We start from the raw sequence: 17,784 nt of genomic DNA, 5'->3' as shown, positions 1-17,784 counted from the left end.
AAAAATCTCAATGTAACCGAAAAAGACCACCGAATCCACAACTTTGTCCACTATCTCTTCGGTGTGTACTAAAATATTCCTTGTCTTGTCTGCACTCTTCATTACCGGTCATGGCCGCCGTCGAATCCCGACCACCTGAACCCGACAACGACAACGACAACGAGGTTCACGTATCTCTTATAGATGCTATTCAAAACTTTACTGATCTCGACATTTCCTTAAATAAACTCGAAACCTTTCTCCGAGTTTTAGGTTTCTGTCAGTACTCTATCTTAAGCACTGCTCTTTCCTGGATAGCTTTTGTTGTTATATCCATTTTGTTGCCTCTAGTGGTAATTTACTTTGGTTACTGTAATAACTGTGAGCTGTATCAGATTAATGACTTTGAGTTCGAGGTTCTTGTATGCCAATCTGTTGCCGCTGCTATATCGCTGTTGTGCGTTTCGCATAATCTTCGTAAATATCGTATCAGGAAATTGCTTTTTGTTGATCAATATCATGGTCAATTGACCCAGTTTAGAGAGCTGTACCTCAAGAAGATACAGGTAGGTGTTTCAATTCAAGTTTAGATTATTGTCAATCTGTAAGATAGTTTGTGTAATATGTATGAAGTAGGATTGACCCACGACCCAAGACAAAAATGAGTTTTGAAGGCTTTAACTATTAAAGGCCTTTGTATTTTTCAGATTTTATTTGAAGTTTCAACTTAATGGATATTTGTGTTCATGAAATAAGATACTATCCTTCCTTAAGGAAAGTGGGTAAAAAAATATGCAGGTAATCAAGGGTTGCTTGTATTTTCCCATACGAGCAATATCTCTTTAAGGAAAGTTGATTTTTCACGCCTCAAACCTATTATCTTTTCTTATTATATTTTTCAAATTTTCTAACACAATCTCACATCAATATTTTCGCGCAGCATTGAATTCTTTATTTGAGGTCCATGTTCAAGAGCTAGAGTCGGACCTCCCTATACCAACCATTTCACTATAACAGCCCGTTCTTTGGGAACCGAATTCTATGTTATGTTATATTATATGTTCTTTATACTAACAGTATTGTTATAACAGCCAAAATGTATCAGGAAAATGACGTTGTTATAGAGAGGTTTGACTGGATGTAGTTGCTTAGCTCGTTTTGTAAAATAAAAAACCATTATGGTATTGAAGTCAATTGACTAATTGAGGATATTTCCAAACGTAGTTATTTCCTTTTTCTTATTCTTGGAATCTCTGATTTTGGGGAACTTGTTGGTTTCAGGTCTTTTATCGTTTGGTGGTTTCGTGGATGACAATGTTCTTTTTGATGAAGATAACTCGTGAAGTCACTAGAGCTGTGTATCTTTATGATCGTTCTATATGGTGGTCAATTGGAGTTGTAGTTGCTTCACTTGTATCATGGTCATATTCTACCATTATCTTTTTAGTGGGAACTGCTCTGTTTCATCTGGTCGGGAATTTGCAAGTTATACACTTTGAACATTTTGGCGAGCTTTTGGAAATGGATATGGATGGCTCAGTTTACATCAATGAACATATGCGTCTGACCTATTATTTGTGTAAAATTAGCCACAGGTTTAGAATGTTCCTCCTCCTGGAGTACTTGATAGTCACAGCCAGTCAATGTATAGTTCTATTACAGACAACGACAAATCAAGGAGTCATTAACTTTGTTAATGCTGGTGATTTTGCTGTAAGCATCGTGACATTAAGTACCCAATATCATAGTCACTTGGTTTCATTGTCAAGTTCTTTAATTGTTTCTTTATGCATCAACAGATACTCTAGAATTTTAGGCCTCAAATTAATAGATCTTAATGCATTTGATTGGCTTACAGGAACTTGATTGTTCTGGCATTTAGTCTTCTATTCCCAGGTGAAGGGTACCATGGCAATTCTACTTTTTAGTTTGTCGCCAATTTAGTTTATACATAGGGCTGAAAAGTGCATTCATTATCTTTGAAACTTGTGTATCTAGACCATTGGATCTTGTGCCCATGTCTTTTCTTTGTGAACTTAAGAAACAAAGTGGTCATGTTTGTGGTTATTCTAAAACAGAGTATATTAAAACTGTTACTCGGCTGATCGTATTATTTTCATTGAACTTCATATTCAGGTAATATCAATTGTTCAACTGGTGGGACTACTTATATGTCTGAATGCAGCTTCAAAGATATCACACAGAGCACAAGGCCTGGGATCAGTAGCCAGTAGATGGCATGCATTAGTTACGTGTAATAGCAACGATACTTCTGTCTCCGGATTTTCATCTGATGGTAGAAATGTTGAAACGCCAAAAATAATGGGCCAGTTATCTGTAAATTATTCAGAAGGTCATTTGGAGTGCGCTGATTGTACGCCTCCACCTACAAATATACAACACACTTCTAGTATGTCGTCATATCACAAGAGACAATCATTTGGTATGCAAAACATGTACCTGCATAATGCATATGCCATAGTTTTTTTTGAGATCCTCTCCTTTGTTACCTTCCTGCATTTGATTGGCTGTGTGAGTTCTCGTGCTGGAATTATCTGCAGATGACTATACAAGGAAACAGTGTTATTGTGCCTGGTGTTTTTATTTATTTCACATGTTTCCTGCCTTGAAATTTTTGTATCTTTTAGGATACTAACCTGTCCTCTGAAGTGTCTTGAAATGCCTATACTGGACTTAAAAATATATAATGTGGTTTTCTGATCATCAATACCTTCTCAAGAAACTTCAACATAACTGTTTGAGTCCCTTGAGTAGAGCCTCAACCTGTTACTCTGATGCTTTGCATCTAATTCTTCATATTTTGGGATGTTATATTTTCGCAGTTTGATTGCTTCTTACTGCAAATGCATTTTCACTGAAAAAAATCACAAGGTCATATATCTTCTTCCATCCATGTAGAAACCCAGGACACTATTCGGCTAGAACTTGCCTCCTCATTTTGATAATCTTGGTCAAGTATCTTCTATTGCTTTGGAGTTTAGATCCTGCTGACCTTTGCCAAGTCAGGTGAATTGAGGATTTATACTGCCAGAAATACTTGATTCTTCAGGACAAACTGCATTCAGTAAAAATCTCAATCGTTTTTACTCCAATACAGATTACTTAGTTATCAGTACTTCCAAGTTTCTAAGAGTTACGATTGTATAGATGTTATGGGACTGTGATGCGTGACTTGGTTTATGGTTTTAGGACCTCTAGATAAGTAGATCTGTATTTTGAGATATCTGGAGAATTAAATTTGGAAGCATGGCGATATGCTATGTACAATACCTGCGATTGTATTTCATGTGTCTTGTAACGAGTGAAAATTTTGATCATCTGCTTAGGTCACCCAAACTTCCATTACATTCTCATTTTTCTGCTTCATATGTATATCATTATCGTTATGTTTCCATCATATGTACACGAACTGCTGCAGTACAGTCTCTTAACATTCTTTTTCACACAGACAGCAAATAATGTCTAGTTTGATTTATCTTTGCAGTGTCTTATGTGCAGTCTAACCCTGGTGGTTTTAGCATTTTTGGAATGATGGTTGATCGATTGCTCATTACCACACTTTTCTTCGTTGAGATGACATTGGTTACTTTTATACTCGGGATGACGCTAACTATAAAAAAATAGGTGACATATACCAGACTGTAATAACAACAGCTAAATGGCACATACAATTAACTCCAATTAGTTCTTCAAGTGCATTGCAGCTCTCCTTGAGTTTGTCATCAGGGGAAAATTTTATTACCAGATTCCCATATATTTTGGATATCACTTTCAATCAAGGTCCATAACAAGGAGATCTCTGTAAGAACACTACAGCTGAGTTATTCTTTCTTTTTCAATTTTTTTTTCCTCATCAAACATCATCTGTATTCTTGACAAGAGCAATGTTTGTATAACCTCTGTAATACAAATACCAGCTTATAGAAATTGCCTTGTGTGAAACGCTCCGGCTTTGCTTTTTTTGTTCAAGTGTTACTAATAAAGTACATAGACATCACTATGCATATCTATCTTATTTTTTTCATGTCACTGGTTTCCTTTTTGCCTTCTTTTTCCCCCTTTTTTTGAAGGGGGTGGGGTTTGTTTATGTGATCCATATATTACTTAGGTTATGATCCAATTTGGTGTCTTAATGAGTCTTGTATCAAGAACCTCTGCTCCTACTGCTATATACTGTTCACTGGTGGCCTAATTGGCAATTGGCATTCGGAATAAGAACCTTACCTCAAAAACGAAAAGCTCTAATATTTCCAGTAAAGCAAGGTGTTTTAGTAAATCAGGATTAACATGGTTAGTCTTATTTGTTTCTTTATGATTTTTCTTATATGAATTGCTGGCTTCGCCTAAATTAGGTATGGGCTTGAGGTATCTACTGTTACAAACCAGCAGTTCCCGTCTTTGCGTCTTGAGCTGGAATCTCTAGGTATAAATTCTTTATATGTTGGAAGAGGAAATTCACGGATCAACATGATTTACCGCAACGCCAACCGTGTTCTGATCGATGCCATTCATATGCATTAGCATTAAAGTGCATACTAGCTCCTTTGAAATCTTTGTCACACCTGTTGTTTTTTGAGTTCACTATTTAAAATTGTACTCCTAATTGTTATGCTGCAAGTGGACATTATTTCAAACTTCAAGAGTGTTATGTTCTAGTCCCACATCGGTACTACAATATGCTGATGTGGGGTTTATATAACCTTCGGCTCTCCCACCCTCCCACCTCAATAGTTAACTTTTGAGGTGTGGGTCTTGGATCGTCACAAATGGTATCGTCCTCGACGGATGGCGGTTTGGTATCGTCCTCGACAGATGGTGGTTTGTTATGTTCCAGACCCACACAGTACTACTATGTGCTTATGTGGAGTTATGATGAGGCCGTGGGGTTATGAAAAATGAAGTTGATTTTTATAAGGAGTATGGAATACTTAAAACAAATTGCAGATAAGATTAATTGTATTCCATCACATATGAGATTAAATTATCATTCGTTTGACTATTAATTGATTATGTAGCTCCGTTTGTTTCAACTTTCAGAACTCTTTACCTTCTCTCTTTTTCTCTCATTTCCATATAAAACACACATTGCAGAAAACTCCAAAGCATGCCACTTGTCAAAGAAGAAAGTTTAATAACTTCAATATATCCTAACAAATTGCAACTCCCGAGGTTGGCACAATTATCGAAAAACCACCTCTCTATTATCAATGTTTGAACATATCAAGATGGAAGAAAGATCACCTTGCATGATCCTTTTATCATCTGACGCACATAACGCCATGGTTTTTCTAATTATAGACCCATAACGATAAGCCTTACCTCCATTAAATTTTAAAAAAAGAATATCATAAAATCAGTAGCTATCCACATATTATAAATTTCACCAATCCAAACTTCCTGTTTCCCCTCTTTATATTGCAGCCATCTGCTAGCTAGATTGTTGAGAAATAATAAGTAGTAATTACCAAAAGAAGGAAAAATGGTTAGCTTTGAGACATTCCTTCAACCCAATAACCCTGTTCAAAGAAAGAGTAGTGTAAAGATGGGTTATGATGTGCCTGAAGGAGTGGACATTAGGGGAAGATATGATCCTGAATTTTCCAAGATTTTGGCAAGGGATGCTTTGCAATTTGTAGCTGATTTGCAGAGGGAATTCAGGAACCACATTAAGTATGCTATGGAGTGTAGGAAAGAGGCTAAGAAGAGGTATAATAATGGAGGTTTGCCAGGTTTTGATCCGGCAACCAAATATATTAGGGATGGTGAGTGGGTGTGTGCTCCTGTTCCGCAGGCGGTGGCTGATCGGAGGGTGGAGATTACTGGTCCAGTTGAGAGGAAGATGGTCATCAATGCCCTTAATTCTGGAGCCAAGGTTTTCATGGTACTACATTAATCCTCTTAATATGCTTATGTCCTTTCAAGATACAATTTTTTTTGTTTATAGAATATCTATTTGTTGACTCTAGTCAAAGTACAATTTTTACTGGCGGTAAAAAAAAGATTTTGAATGTCAAACTTGATACTTCTAAATAGAAAAGTAAAGAGAAGGCGAGTTTTGTGAAATAGCTTGGCGCCTAATTTAAGAAGGATTTAACTTATATACATCGATGATATAACATGTCGTTTACTGCAATTTATGTTATGAAGTTAGGACTACCGTCGACAGTTACCTGTTGTGGTGGCGCATCTTAAACCAGATGGTGTAAAAATCTGTACACGTCCACATGAGCTTGATTTTGCCATGTAGGAAACATGTCAATAACGCCTAACAGCTGGTATCTAAAATAGAATCTTCTTTAGAACTCAACTATAAGTAGGCAACCAGATGAATATTAGTGTTAAGAAGACTGAATGGGTTGATAGATTAAAATTTCCTTCAGAAAGATGTAACTAATAGGAGAAATTTATAGTGTAAATCACGTTGAAAAAAATAATTTAAGCATAACAAGAGGTGTTACTGGACCTTTGGATAAGTCAACCTCAATTTTGTGTGGAAGTATATCTAGTTTCTTCCATCAGATCAGAGTAATGCAATTTAAATTGAAAACCCTACTGAGACTCTTGCTGAATAAATGGAAGCTTGCTAAACCATGGATTTCTATATGAGATAGTCAAGCTCTATTAGTTAATTCCTGGATTTTATCTCCTGTAATCCACAGGCAGACTTTGAAGATGCACTGTCACCAAACTGGGAGAATCTAATGAGAGGCCATGTAAATTTGAGGGATGCAGTGAATGGAACAATAACATTCCATGATCAAGCCAGAAACAAACTGTATAAACTGAATAATCAGATAGCTAAGCTATTTGTGCGTCCAAGAGGGTGGCATTTGCCAGAAGCTCACGTCTTCATTGATGGTGAGCCTGCCACTGGTTGCCTTGTTGACTTCGGTCTCTACTTTTTCCACAACTATGCCAACTTCCGCAAGACCCAAGGACAGGGCTTTGGACCCTTTTTCTATCTTCCCAAAATGGAACACTCTAGGTGAGAGATCTTCTTGTTAGTTAAATTTAAATAGTTTCGAAAGTTAAGCTCCAAGAAAATTTAGCAGTTCTTCTTTTGTTTGGCAGGGAAGCTAGAATATGGAACAATGTGTTTGACAGGGCGGAGAAATGGGCTGGAATTGAGAAAGGAAGCATTAGGGCCACTGTCCTAATTGAAACACTTCCAGCAGTGTTTCAAATGAATGAAATTTTGTATGAACTGAGGGACCATTCTGTTGGCCTCAACTGTGGTAGATGGGATTACATCTTCAGCTATGTCAAGACTTTCCAAGCTCACCCTGATCGCCTGCTACCCGATAGGGTTCTAGTTGGCATGGGTCAGCACTTTATGAGGAGTTACTCTGACTTGCTCATCCACACTTGTCATAAGCGCGGTGTCCACGCTATGGGAGGCATGGTATATGAATATTAATTCAACCTTTTGTCATTTATGTTCTTTTAGTTCACCGTGATCACTAGTGATGTTTCCGAGATGCAGCTAACAATCCGAACTGAGGCAATCTTTCCGGATTATCTCTTAACTTACACAAGCATATTTGTATTATCATAAAGACTATCAACTGATTCGAAATGATGTAAATGCCAACCATGTGGACAAGGAAGCATTAGTATGCTTAGGTTAATTTACGGTTTTCTTGAATACTTGAAACAGGCAGCTCAGATTCCTATCAGAGATGATGCAGCAGCTAATGAGGCAGCATTGGAACTTGTAAGGAAGGATAAGCTGAGAGAAGTGAAGGCAGGGCATGATGGAACATGGGCAGCTCACCCTGGCCTAATCCCAGCCTGCATGGAAGTCTTCACCAGTAACATGACCAATGCACCTAACCAAATCCATTCCATGAAGCGCCAAGATGCATCGGTCCTAGTTGAAGAAGACCTGCTGCAGAGGCCGAGAGGGGTCCGAACCATGGAGGGTCTCCGGCTGAACACCCGAGTGGGAATCCAGTACTTAGCAGCCTGGCTGACTGGGGCTGGTTCTGTCCCACTTTACAACCTCATGGAAGATGCCGCAACAGCTGAGATTAGTAGAGTCCAGAACTGGCAGTGGCTGAAATATGGAGTGGAATTGGATGGAGATGGACTTGGGGTGAAGGTGAACTTGGACCTGTTTGGAAGAGTGGTTGAAGAAGAAATGGCTAGGATTGAGAGAGAAGTGGGAAAGGAGAAATTCAAGAAAGGAATGTACAAGGAGGCATGCAAGTTATTCACAAGGCAATGCACTGCACCAGTCTTGGATGACTTTCTGACTCTTGATGCCTACAATAACATTGTCATGCATCATCCTATTGGATTGTCCCGGCTCTAAATTTCGCAGCTTTTGCTGTAAGATAAATCGGGTGTCTCTATATTGTGACTAGTGCTATCTTCCCTGCAATAATGATAGGAAATGGAAGTTCGCCTTTGAGGAGATAGTTGATTATCCAAAGGCTCTGTTTTTTCAGCTGTGCTTTTCAATCAATCTGTTATTTGTATTTGTGAGTACTGCTATCTTTCCCTGTAATAATAAAGGCAATTGTTCATTTTATTGTCCTACTTTTCTAGTACATACGAACCTCTCATTTCAACGTGCATATATCTTCTTGTACTTGTTAAATTTTCGCTGAATTCAGAACACTACAGGCTATGGATTAGTTTGAACCCACACAAAGTCTAAAGGAAAAAGTAACTATAACAGGGTTAATTTTTCAGTTCATAAATGATAAACTGATCATTACGTGTTATGTGAGATTAAGAACTTTAATTGTTCAATTATCTACGCATCAAAATCAGTATCTGTGAATGCATTGCATAATCCTGGCAACACAAAGGTATGTACAAAAGAAGGGTGCCTAAAATTGATTCATCTATTCTTGTTAGAGCAAAGCCCATCTAGAAAGTGATAGTTCTGTACCTTATATAAACTTTTGTTAAGCCCCAAAGTTTAGGTGTTTATTTCTTTAGGCCTTCTTTCTTTAGCTTTGACCAATGAGAAAAACTGCATTGTACTTGTAGCCATTAGCTACATACCTTTTTAAACGTGAATAACATTAGGACCATCTCATGAAATCTACTCCTCACATATTTTCCTTTTTATCTCCTCGTGCTACTCAGATCCTTAAACCAAACAAAAATATTGAGAGGATGTTTGTGTCATGAATTACTTATATATAATGTAGGAATTATTTATATGATGAATAATAATGTGAGAATTGTTGAATCAATAATAAAGCAGTATAGATTGATAAGCATAGATTGCCTACATTCTGGGGTTATCTTTAGTTACCCTTATCCGTGTATACATATTGCTATTTCGCATTCTATCTCGTATAAAAAGATTAAATAAATTATATATAGATTCATGAATAACTTAAGCCGGTATTAACAACATATGAAATTTAATACTGCAAAGCAAATTTTGCATATGTAAAGATCATTATTTTTCTATTGTTATGAAGAGAAGTTAACATTGTTATTATTTAGGCTTAATGCATATGTGGCCCCCTAAACTTGTCCCTTTTTTTCTATTTTGGTATCTTAACTAAGTGTTGATCCTATTGTACTCCTGAACTTGGCTCAAGTATGCCTATCAAACACAATCCGACTCACATAGCATCTCACATGATGTATCTTTGAATGTTGAGCTAATATATGAATGAGATTTGATTATGTTGATAAAGATAATGCTATGCTGATGATGTATTCATATGTGAATTCTTGATTCACTTTGTAAATTATGTTTTGATTTTTAGTTCTTTTTAGTCTTAATTTCAATTATTTGATTTGTAGGGTCTTGTGCCAATCATACTTGAGTTAAAAAAAAAAAAAAACCTCACCATATATGCTATGCGAGTCGGATTGTGTTTGATAGACACACTTGATCCAAGTTCAGAGTTCAATAGGAACAACACTTAGTTCATATATGCTATGCGAGTCGGATTGTGTTTGATAGGCACACTTGATCCAAGTTCAGAGTTCAATAGGAACAACACTTAGTTCAGGTGCCAAAAAAAAAAAAAAAAACAGGTTTAGGGGGGCGCATATGCATTAAGCCTATTATTTATAGGAAGTTATTTTCAACAAAATATGGATCGGCCAACCAAACAACTAAGTACAGTTCAGCCATTTGTGCTGCTTGACATAAATTTGATAATCTTAAGTAGAGAGTTCTTCGTCTCTAATTTCTGCTACCTCGTGTTCCATGGTTTCCCTTCCTTCTGCTTGGCCCCATGCCATTTTGTACCAGACCAGGGGCGTGTTTGGTTCGAAGGAAATTGGTAGAAAACATTTTCTTATTTATTTTTTAGTGTTTTGTAAGTAAGCAAAAAATATTATTCCAAAAGCTTTTACATGTAATCTAGCAAAATACTATAGGGGTGGGATGGGGTGGGAAGTGGGAGTTCGGGGTGGGTGGGTGGCGGGGGTGAGAGGTAGGGGTTGGGTGTGTTGGGTGAGTAAGGAGGATACAATGAACTTAGGATGTTACTTATGGAATTTGCTGTTGGAAAACTTACGGAAAATACTTGATCACGAACTTTATCGGAAAAATACTTGATCACAAACGTTGTAGAGAATTCTCCATAGCTTGAGGCATGTCAATTAAGACACTGTCCTTAAAGATGTATCTCCCAGAATTCAACAAGCTCTTCTAGTACAAAATTAGAAGTCAAAATCTAACAAAGATTTCACATAAAACCCAGCACACTAAAATATGGGAAAATAATTTCTCTTTTTGTCTCAAGATCTCTACCAAAACAAGAGAACTTGCGTTTATATATAGGTAAGAAATATAAGCCATAAAGAGTATAAGGATCTGTTAGAAGCAGACAATAATTCTCATTAACAAAACTTTTAAGAATTATTCAATTTGTTTCAAAATAACGTTAGCAGTTTAATTAGAAATAATGCTCAATAAAGGCTAGTCAATGACCAAGTTAATTGCCAGAAAACGGTTTTGCAATAGTCATGTTTTTACCATTAACGCTCAAATCTTTTGTTTTACATAATTAAGATACCATCTTTGTGAGATATAACTATTTTTTCAACAATCCCCCGCTTATCTCAAAAAAAATATTAAAAAATAAATAAAATAAGAAATTTTGTTGGGTTTACATATATGAGTACAATGAGTCGAATCTGGTGTCTCGTACACTATGAACCGGACCTAGATAAAACAAGATTAAACTTACAGAACAATTAGTGAAGTTTAAAACTTCTATGAACCACGAATTCTTTTGTAAGCCTAGGGTCTTATTCTATCACATTGTACTTGCACAATTTTGTCGTTATCGTGGTTTTGCGCTAAGAGGCCATGCGTGTGTCCTGGTATTTATGAGTGCTTTAGAAATCCTTCACAATTTCGTAGAAGCGGCACCACTCTACACTCATATAGTTTCAATCATCAAGTGTATTCTGCAGAGCAATACACCACCTATAAAGTATATGAATTGGATTAAGAGTTTAACTCAACCTCACTTTGCCTTGCAGTATTGCACTATATTCACACACCATAGGAAAGGAAATAATTTAATAGTGCATACTTGATCAACTAATGACTTGTTATTACTCATAGGAACTTAAATCATGGGATCTCTAATCACATAGTTTGGGTTACCATCATTGTTGATCTTCTTAATTGACAAAAAAAGTCTCATTCCCCTCGATGTCTCTTATAGTCTGTGAATCGGCCAAATTCACCTCAGACATCACACAATTATATATAAAAATTATCACATTTCACAGCAGCTGCTCTTATCAGAATATGTCTCAAACAAAGTTGATTTTGTTTCAACTTGAATACTCGTTAAGTAGTTTCTAAACCACTCAGCCTTATAACCAACCAACTTCAAAGCCTCAATTCAGATATCATAATCTATATAGTAACTATGCTTTGCTTGACTGATTTATATGTTGTTTCAACCCCCACTAAAGGTGAACACATAGTTTCTAATGAATTTTGTCTCTTCTGACTCAAAAATCCAGTTATCATCATTGTATCTCTCTAATACAGATATCATAATTCATGGTACTTCTCAATTTTATTTTATTTTCAAAATTTAGAGTTGATCTCAACATTGATGGCTTCTTTCCAAAGCCTTATTTTCAAAACATTTTGAACAGTAAGATCACACATTAAAAAAAAATCACTTTTTAAAACAATTATCTCAACATAACTCTAGTAAGATACAAGACCCCCACAATTTCCAAAATTTTAAGGTAAGGGGATAACATTTTCATGACTCATACAAACTAGTTCCTCATAAAATATTTCATCTTATAAATAACAATCTAATAATATTCACCCAAATAATATGTAAAATTTACTCGCACTATGTCATCATCAACAAAATATTTCTAAAAAGCAAATACGAGAAAAGTAAGCATTCAAACTAAAAAAGTTGTCATTTATTTAAACATAGCAAGCACAAATAAACTATGATTACAATATTCATTGCTCATAGAAATATTATGTTGGTTGACACAACCTTATCAATAACCTTCACTCCATATATATATTTTTCAAATGCGAGTTTAAAAAACCTTTCATTTTCAAGAATACTCAAGTTCTTGAATCACCAAGATAAATAAATTATTCGTCTTCTTCTTCAATTTAGGTGTAGGCCACAAAATTAAAATTGTTAGCACAACTATGCTTAGTAGCACCAAAATTGTTTAACACCCAATATCTCACATTAGTCACAAGATTCACTTGAAAAATGACCACAACATTCACATCATCCGCTTCGTTAAATATAATTTTATTTAGCGGGATTATCATTCTCCGAATTTTCTTCTGGAACTTAGTTAGCCACACAAAAAACAATAATTATTCTCATTGAAGGTTTGAGTAAGCGTTTCTCAAGATGAATGAAAAAAAAAAAAAAAACTAAATACTAATGGTACTATCTTGCACATCACCGTAATTTACGAAAAGATGCATATGCCCCTCATATTACAACTAATTATATCACAATTTCAAACTTTTAAATTACCAAACAGTAAGACTTTCAGATCTTCCTTATGAAAAACTTCTAGTCTCTTCCTTCCATTTGCCGTTAGTAATACCAACAAAAAAAAAATGTCATATATAAACCTAGGTGGTTAGATCACTTACACCAATTATAGAACAACAGATTTATCAACGGCTATTATCATCCTTTTAAAAGTAGACAAAATATGAAATATCTACCTTTTGTATGGCATGATGTACACTAAATTCAAATTAACAATCTAGAAATCCGCACCAGCAAATAATTTATGGCCATAAATACTTTTAAAATAAAAAGGAGATTATATGTACATCTTGAGGCCAAATCTACCACTTATAAGTACGTTTAACGTTCATATATTAGCAGAAGCATACCTGAAACTTAGACAGATTGTACTAAGTTATTCTCTATCAATTTTCCAAAAGTATAGCAAGAAATATCCTTAAGATTATTGGAAAACTTACGGAAAATACTTGATCACGAACCTTATCGGAAAATACTTGATCACGAACGTTGTAGTGAATTCTCCATAACTTGAGACATGTCAATTAAGACACTATCCTTAAGGATATTTCACCGGGTGTGGGTGTATCCTCTAGGATTCAACAAGCCCTCTTAGTACAAAACTAGGAGTCAGAATCTAACAAAGATTTCACAAAGTATGGGAAAAGAATATAGGAAAAGAATTTCTCTTTTTGTCTTAAGATCTCTACCAAAACAAGAGAACTTGCGTTTATATATGTTTAACCTTAAAATAGAAAACAATTGAATTTGTATGCGGTGCTAAGGATATGTGGTTTAATTCAGCACGAGATTAGATTACACGATAAACAAATAAGTAAAATGAAATATATAGATCTGACCAAAATGAATAATGACTGGCCTCGGGTACTGAAAACCGAGGTCGAATCCTTATGATCGGATGTTTGAACAGTGAATAACAAAGAGAACTTTAGAAAAGATGGATGAACTCAGATGATTGTAATTCCTTGCTTAGTACATGATCTCCCTTTTATGTGCCCAGGAAAAAGAGCCCCTCAAATGAATGGGGGCCTCCTCTTTATATATTAGAGGAGTCCTAACCCTAGTACAATTCTAAGTAAGGAAAGGAATCTGTTGACAGTTGTTGCCGGGATTGGTGCCGAAATATCCGGTAGAGGCCAGATATTCAGGTCTTCTCCCGATGGTGGTTAATCGCCTCTTCATCCTGCCTTAATGTCTCGTTCCAGATCGAGCTTGGTGCCCGATCTCCAATAAACCGGTTTTATCCTGGCCGAACATGACGTACATAACGTTCACATCGGGAAACCGAGTACATTCATATCCTCGGTATTACCCATATACAGATAGTCCCTCCATTTCCTGAGGTGAAATTTTGATTGCGAGAAATGGACCCAAATAAAGCTGAGCAGCTGCACCTATCTACCTAGGACAAAACCTTTTAGTCAACACTTCACTCTGCCCGATGCTAGGTCATTATTATTTAGCCGCCAAATCTTTCTTGGAAAGCCGCCCTTTGTCAGAATCCTCGATATACTACAAAACCCATTGAACCCATTGGACTATCCTCTATATAAAGCCCACGTTCTTTTCGTTTGCCATGCATTTTTACTCTCCAACCCTAAACCTTGTTTCTCCAAATCTTGTTGTGGTTGCATACCAAACTCACATCCTTACTCGCCCTTTGGCCGTGATTCTTCATTGTTTGCCTCTAAATCCTTATCACGGTCATGGGTTCTCTTTCATTACTAACCTAGGCTGAAGATCAGTCTTCGTCTCCTTCTCATTCTCCGCCTCTGCTGCCAACAAGGGCCATTGGTCTTGACGAGGAATTAGAGTTTCTTGCTGCTGATATCCTTCCATCGGGATTTAAATACGCAAATGATTGCAAAATCTCTTACCATCTTGATTTGATGGAGAATTTCGAATCCTGTATCGATGATGCCACCATTACCGTAGTGAGGGAAGACTGCAATTTAGGCGCAAATGTCGACGTTCGACCTGTTGGGAATGGGGTGAAAATAAATCTCCATGTTGTTGGTTGCTCGTTGTCATACATCTATCCTTTCGCCATCGGGTTTACTCTCCCTGTTCCTTGAGTGATCGAAGACTTTTGTTACTAGTATCGAGTGTGTATCGGCCAGATCGCTCCACAGATTTGGAGACTTGTGTGCTGCATCGAGATGTTAGCTAACATAGTCGGGATTCCCTTCACCCTTGATCATTTACTTCACATATACATACCTCGGGTGATCCGAGGGGGAATTATTCATCTACTTTCTCGGGGAAACCGAAGCCTGATTGACCCCGAAGATGATTATGACCGGGGGTGGCTTCATCGGGTTGTGATGATACGTACAACTTAACTTCATTGTCCATCGTGGACCGATTTTCCGGAGATGTGGAACCCATCACCAAGTCTGATTGAACCTGAGCTCGTTATAACTATCTTTGAATGGGTGGTTGCCCTTCTAGGAGCTTCCCGTAACTCAGGTCGTTCCTGGAGGAGAATGGCACCTGAAGGGTGGAAAGGCAAAAACCATAGTAACTTATTAATCCGATCGCTCGAATTTCATTTCTCTGCATCGTATTTCAACCCAGATTATTTGTTTTTCAAGACTTCCGATGATAAAATCTTCGAAGGGAAAAGCCGTAGCTGAGGATGTCGCTCGGGGAAGGAAAACATCAGCGCCGTCGAGGATACCTAGGCACCAAAAGACTGGAAGCATCCCGGTGTGACATTCGGGGGTTGGCTCTTGGGTCCGAACTCGTCATATCATGGAGAACCGTCTTGGAGATGCCTCTTAGCGAACTCGTGCTGATAATAGTACTTGATGAAGAGGATTTACCGGAACCGAGTATCCCCGGTTCATCTGCTTCCGATGAAGGTTCTGGGGATATCTAGATGGTGTCATATACCGTCACAGCAGTCGGAGTTCTCAACCTTCGGCTTACTATGCCGGTTAGGGGTGTTTTTTTTTTTTTTTTTTTAAGTTTATGACCGTAGAGTAGGGCCTTTTTAGCTTTTCCGATGGACCAATGTATCCGAGAAAGTCGGGGTTTTGCGAATTGGAACAATTTTAATAGAATTTTGCGGATCAATTTTTTATCGGACTTCACTGAGTACTCTATTTGCATTGTTTGAACTTGCTCTTTTTTTATATGCCTTTGCAATATTTGATCAATTGCTATTTCGATCTGCCGTATACCCAAAATTGAAACGCCTTGTTATCGACCGTTGCGTTTGCATACTTTACTCCTTGTATTCGACCGTAATCGGTTCGGAACCGTATCCTTTGTGGTCGAACGACAACCTTACCCGATCATACTATTGGTGCCAAGGGCGACCTGGGCCTCATCAGGGCCTCCGCTACGGGGGTTTTTGATAGAGAAAAAAGGGGGCTTCAGGAATTTATTCGGGAAACGGGGTCGAAAATGACCGAGTTCGTTTACGTATGCCTTGACGATCAAAAGGGGTAGTTCGGTTCCTTCTCTTGTACGCTTCCCCTGGATGGATAAGATCAAGGTCAAATCCATCGTATCGTTCTGACATCGACACGTGTCAAGACTCGGTTGGGCGCGAAAACGGTTGCAGAATGCGAACCGTCTCGGCTCCACTCTATAAAAGCAAGCCTTCACCTTTCACTTTTTTACTTTTCTGATTTTTACTATGAAATTTTTTACCTTCGTGTACTTGAATATGCAAACCTTCATATCTTCATACCTTATCTGTTCTTTATCTCATCTTCAAACCTTTATACAAGTCTTCATACCTTGCTATTTCCGTAACAATGAGAAAATCTTCAAAAACGAAGACTGGCGAAACCTCCTCGGCCCCAAAACCAGAGTTGGTATTGACAGATTTTATCCCACAAGATTACGCGACCATCAGGGATTTCAAGGTTGAGAAGCCTTCTCAACAAGGGGATCGAGGTGCCGATATATCGGATTATTTGTGCACGATACCGTCGAGTAAACTTGAACAGGTCAAGGAATACTGTGGATGGAAAGGTATGGAGGTCGTTATTCCCGACCAGACTAAAGCTGTAACGACCCATGTAGAAGGGTATTTAAGCGTTTATACCTACCTTTTTATGTTTAGTACGCTTGATCCCGTGATAATGAATTTTTGCAAACGGTATGATATTTGCCTCGGTTAGATCCATCCATCATTTTGAAGAATCGTTGTACTCCTCCGTTACTTTATTACGAACGTGAATATTCCCTTCACAATTAACCATCTCCTCCGACTGTACAGTCCCTGAGTTATTCAAGGGGGTATGATTAAACTCACCAAACGAGCCAAAAAAGCTCCCTTCTCCAGTCTTGATGAAGATAGAGACCGAGGCTGGCAGGGTAGATTTCTCCGAGTCAGAACGAAAGATCTAATTCCTGCATAAAAGTTTCCATTCCCCAAGAAATTGGAACCCAACCGTAAGTAGCTTTACTTTGGTACGGTATGGTCATATTTCTGAACCTACACTGACTCTTTGATTTTACTCGTATGTTCATAACACCTGTTCGACCCTCAGCGCGGTTCCAAACATTGATGAATGGATAGGGAAGATCTGTTCCCAACTTACCTACGTCGACCGCAACTGGCGGCATTTGTCTCGGTCCCGATGGGAGGCCGAGAATTACGGTAAGTCCTTCCATCAGCACTGCTCCGTCCTCTTTACGTGCTATACTGCGCTTGATAAGTTTAACCTGTTCTTCTTCCTTTACAGGTCTTTCAAAGGTCACCAAAATTCGGGGGCAAGAGATTATAGATGCCTCAACCGATGAACAAAACATCTAAGCTCCTGACCAA

At 37.6% G+C, this 17,784-nt stretch overlaps 2 protein-coding genes across 3 annotated transcripts; both read left to right on the top strand.

Moving 5' to 3' along the window:
* On the top strand, positions 1–3,963 carry LOC132632505 (uncharacterized). 2 transcript variants are annotated; one of them, XM_060348466.1, is made up of 4 exons: positions 1–545; positions 1,261–1,692; positions 2,116–2,422; positions 3,499–3,635. In XM_060348466.1, exons 1-4 carry the CDS (start codon positions 111–113, stop codon positions 3,501–3,503), a joined length of 1,179 nt encoding a protein of 392 aa, XP_060204449.1. In that variant the 5' UTR covers positions 1–110; the 3' UTR covers positions 3,504–3,635. The 2 variants fall into 2 exon arrangements, with proteins under 2 accessions (XP_060204449.1, XP_060204448.1); XM_060348465.1 differs by having other exon boundaries at positions 2–545; positions 3,485–3,963.
* A 1,121-nt stretch (positions 3,964–5,084) lies between these two features.
* Positions 5,085–8,533, top strand: LOC132632504 (malate synthase, glyoxysomal). Its single transcript, XM_060348464.1, has 4 exons — positions 5,085–5,881; positions 6,660–6,985; positions 7,072–7,402; positions 7,658–8,533. The coding sequence occupies exons 1-4, from the start codon at positions 5,480–5,482 to the stop codon at positions 8,312–8,314; spliced, it is 1,716 nt and encodes a 571-aa protein (XP_060204447.1). The 5' UTR covers positions 5,085–5,479; the 3' UTR covers positions 8,315–8,533.
* Positions 8,534–17,784: the final 9,251 nt, after the last annotated feature.

Source organism: Lycium barbarum, chromosome 3, assembly GCF_019175385.1.
Source record: "Lycium barbarum isolate Lr01 chromosome 3, ASM1917538v2, whole genome shotgun sequence".
Classification (NCBI taxonomy): domain Eukaryota; kingdom Viridiplantae; phylum Streptophyta; class Magnoliopsida; order Solanales; family Solanaceae; genus Lycium; species Lycium barbarum.
The sequence above is the reverse complement of the archived record's forward strand: the minus strand, read 5'-3'. Positions and strand labels throughout refer to the sequence as shown.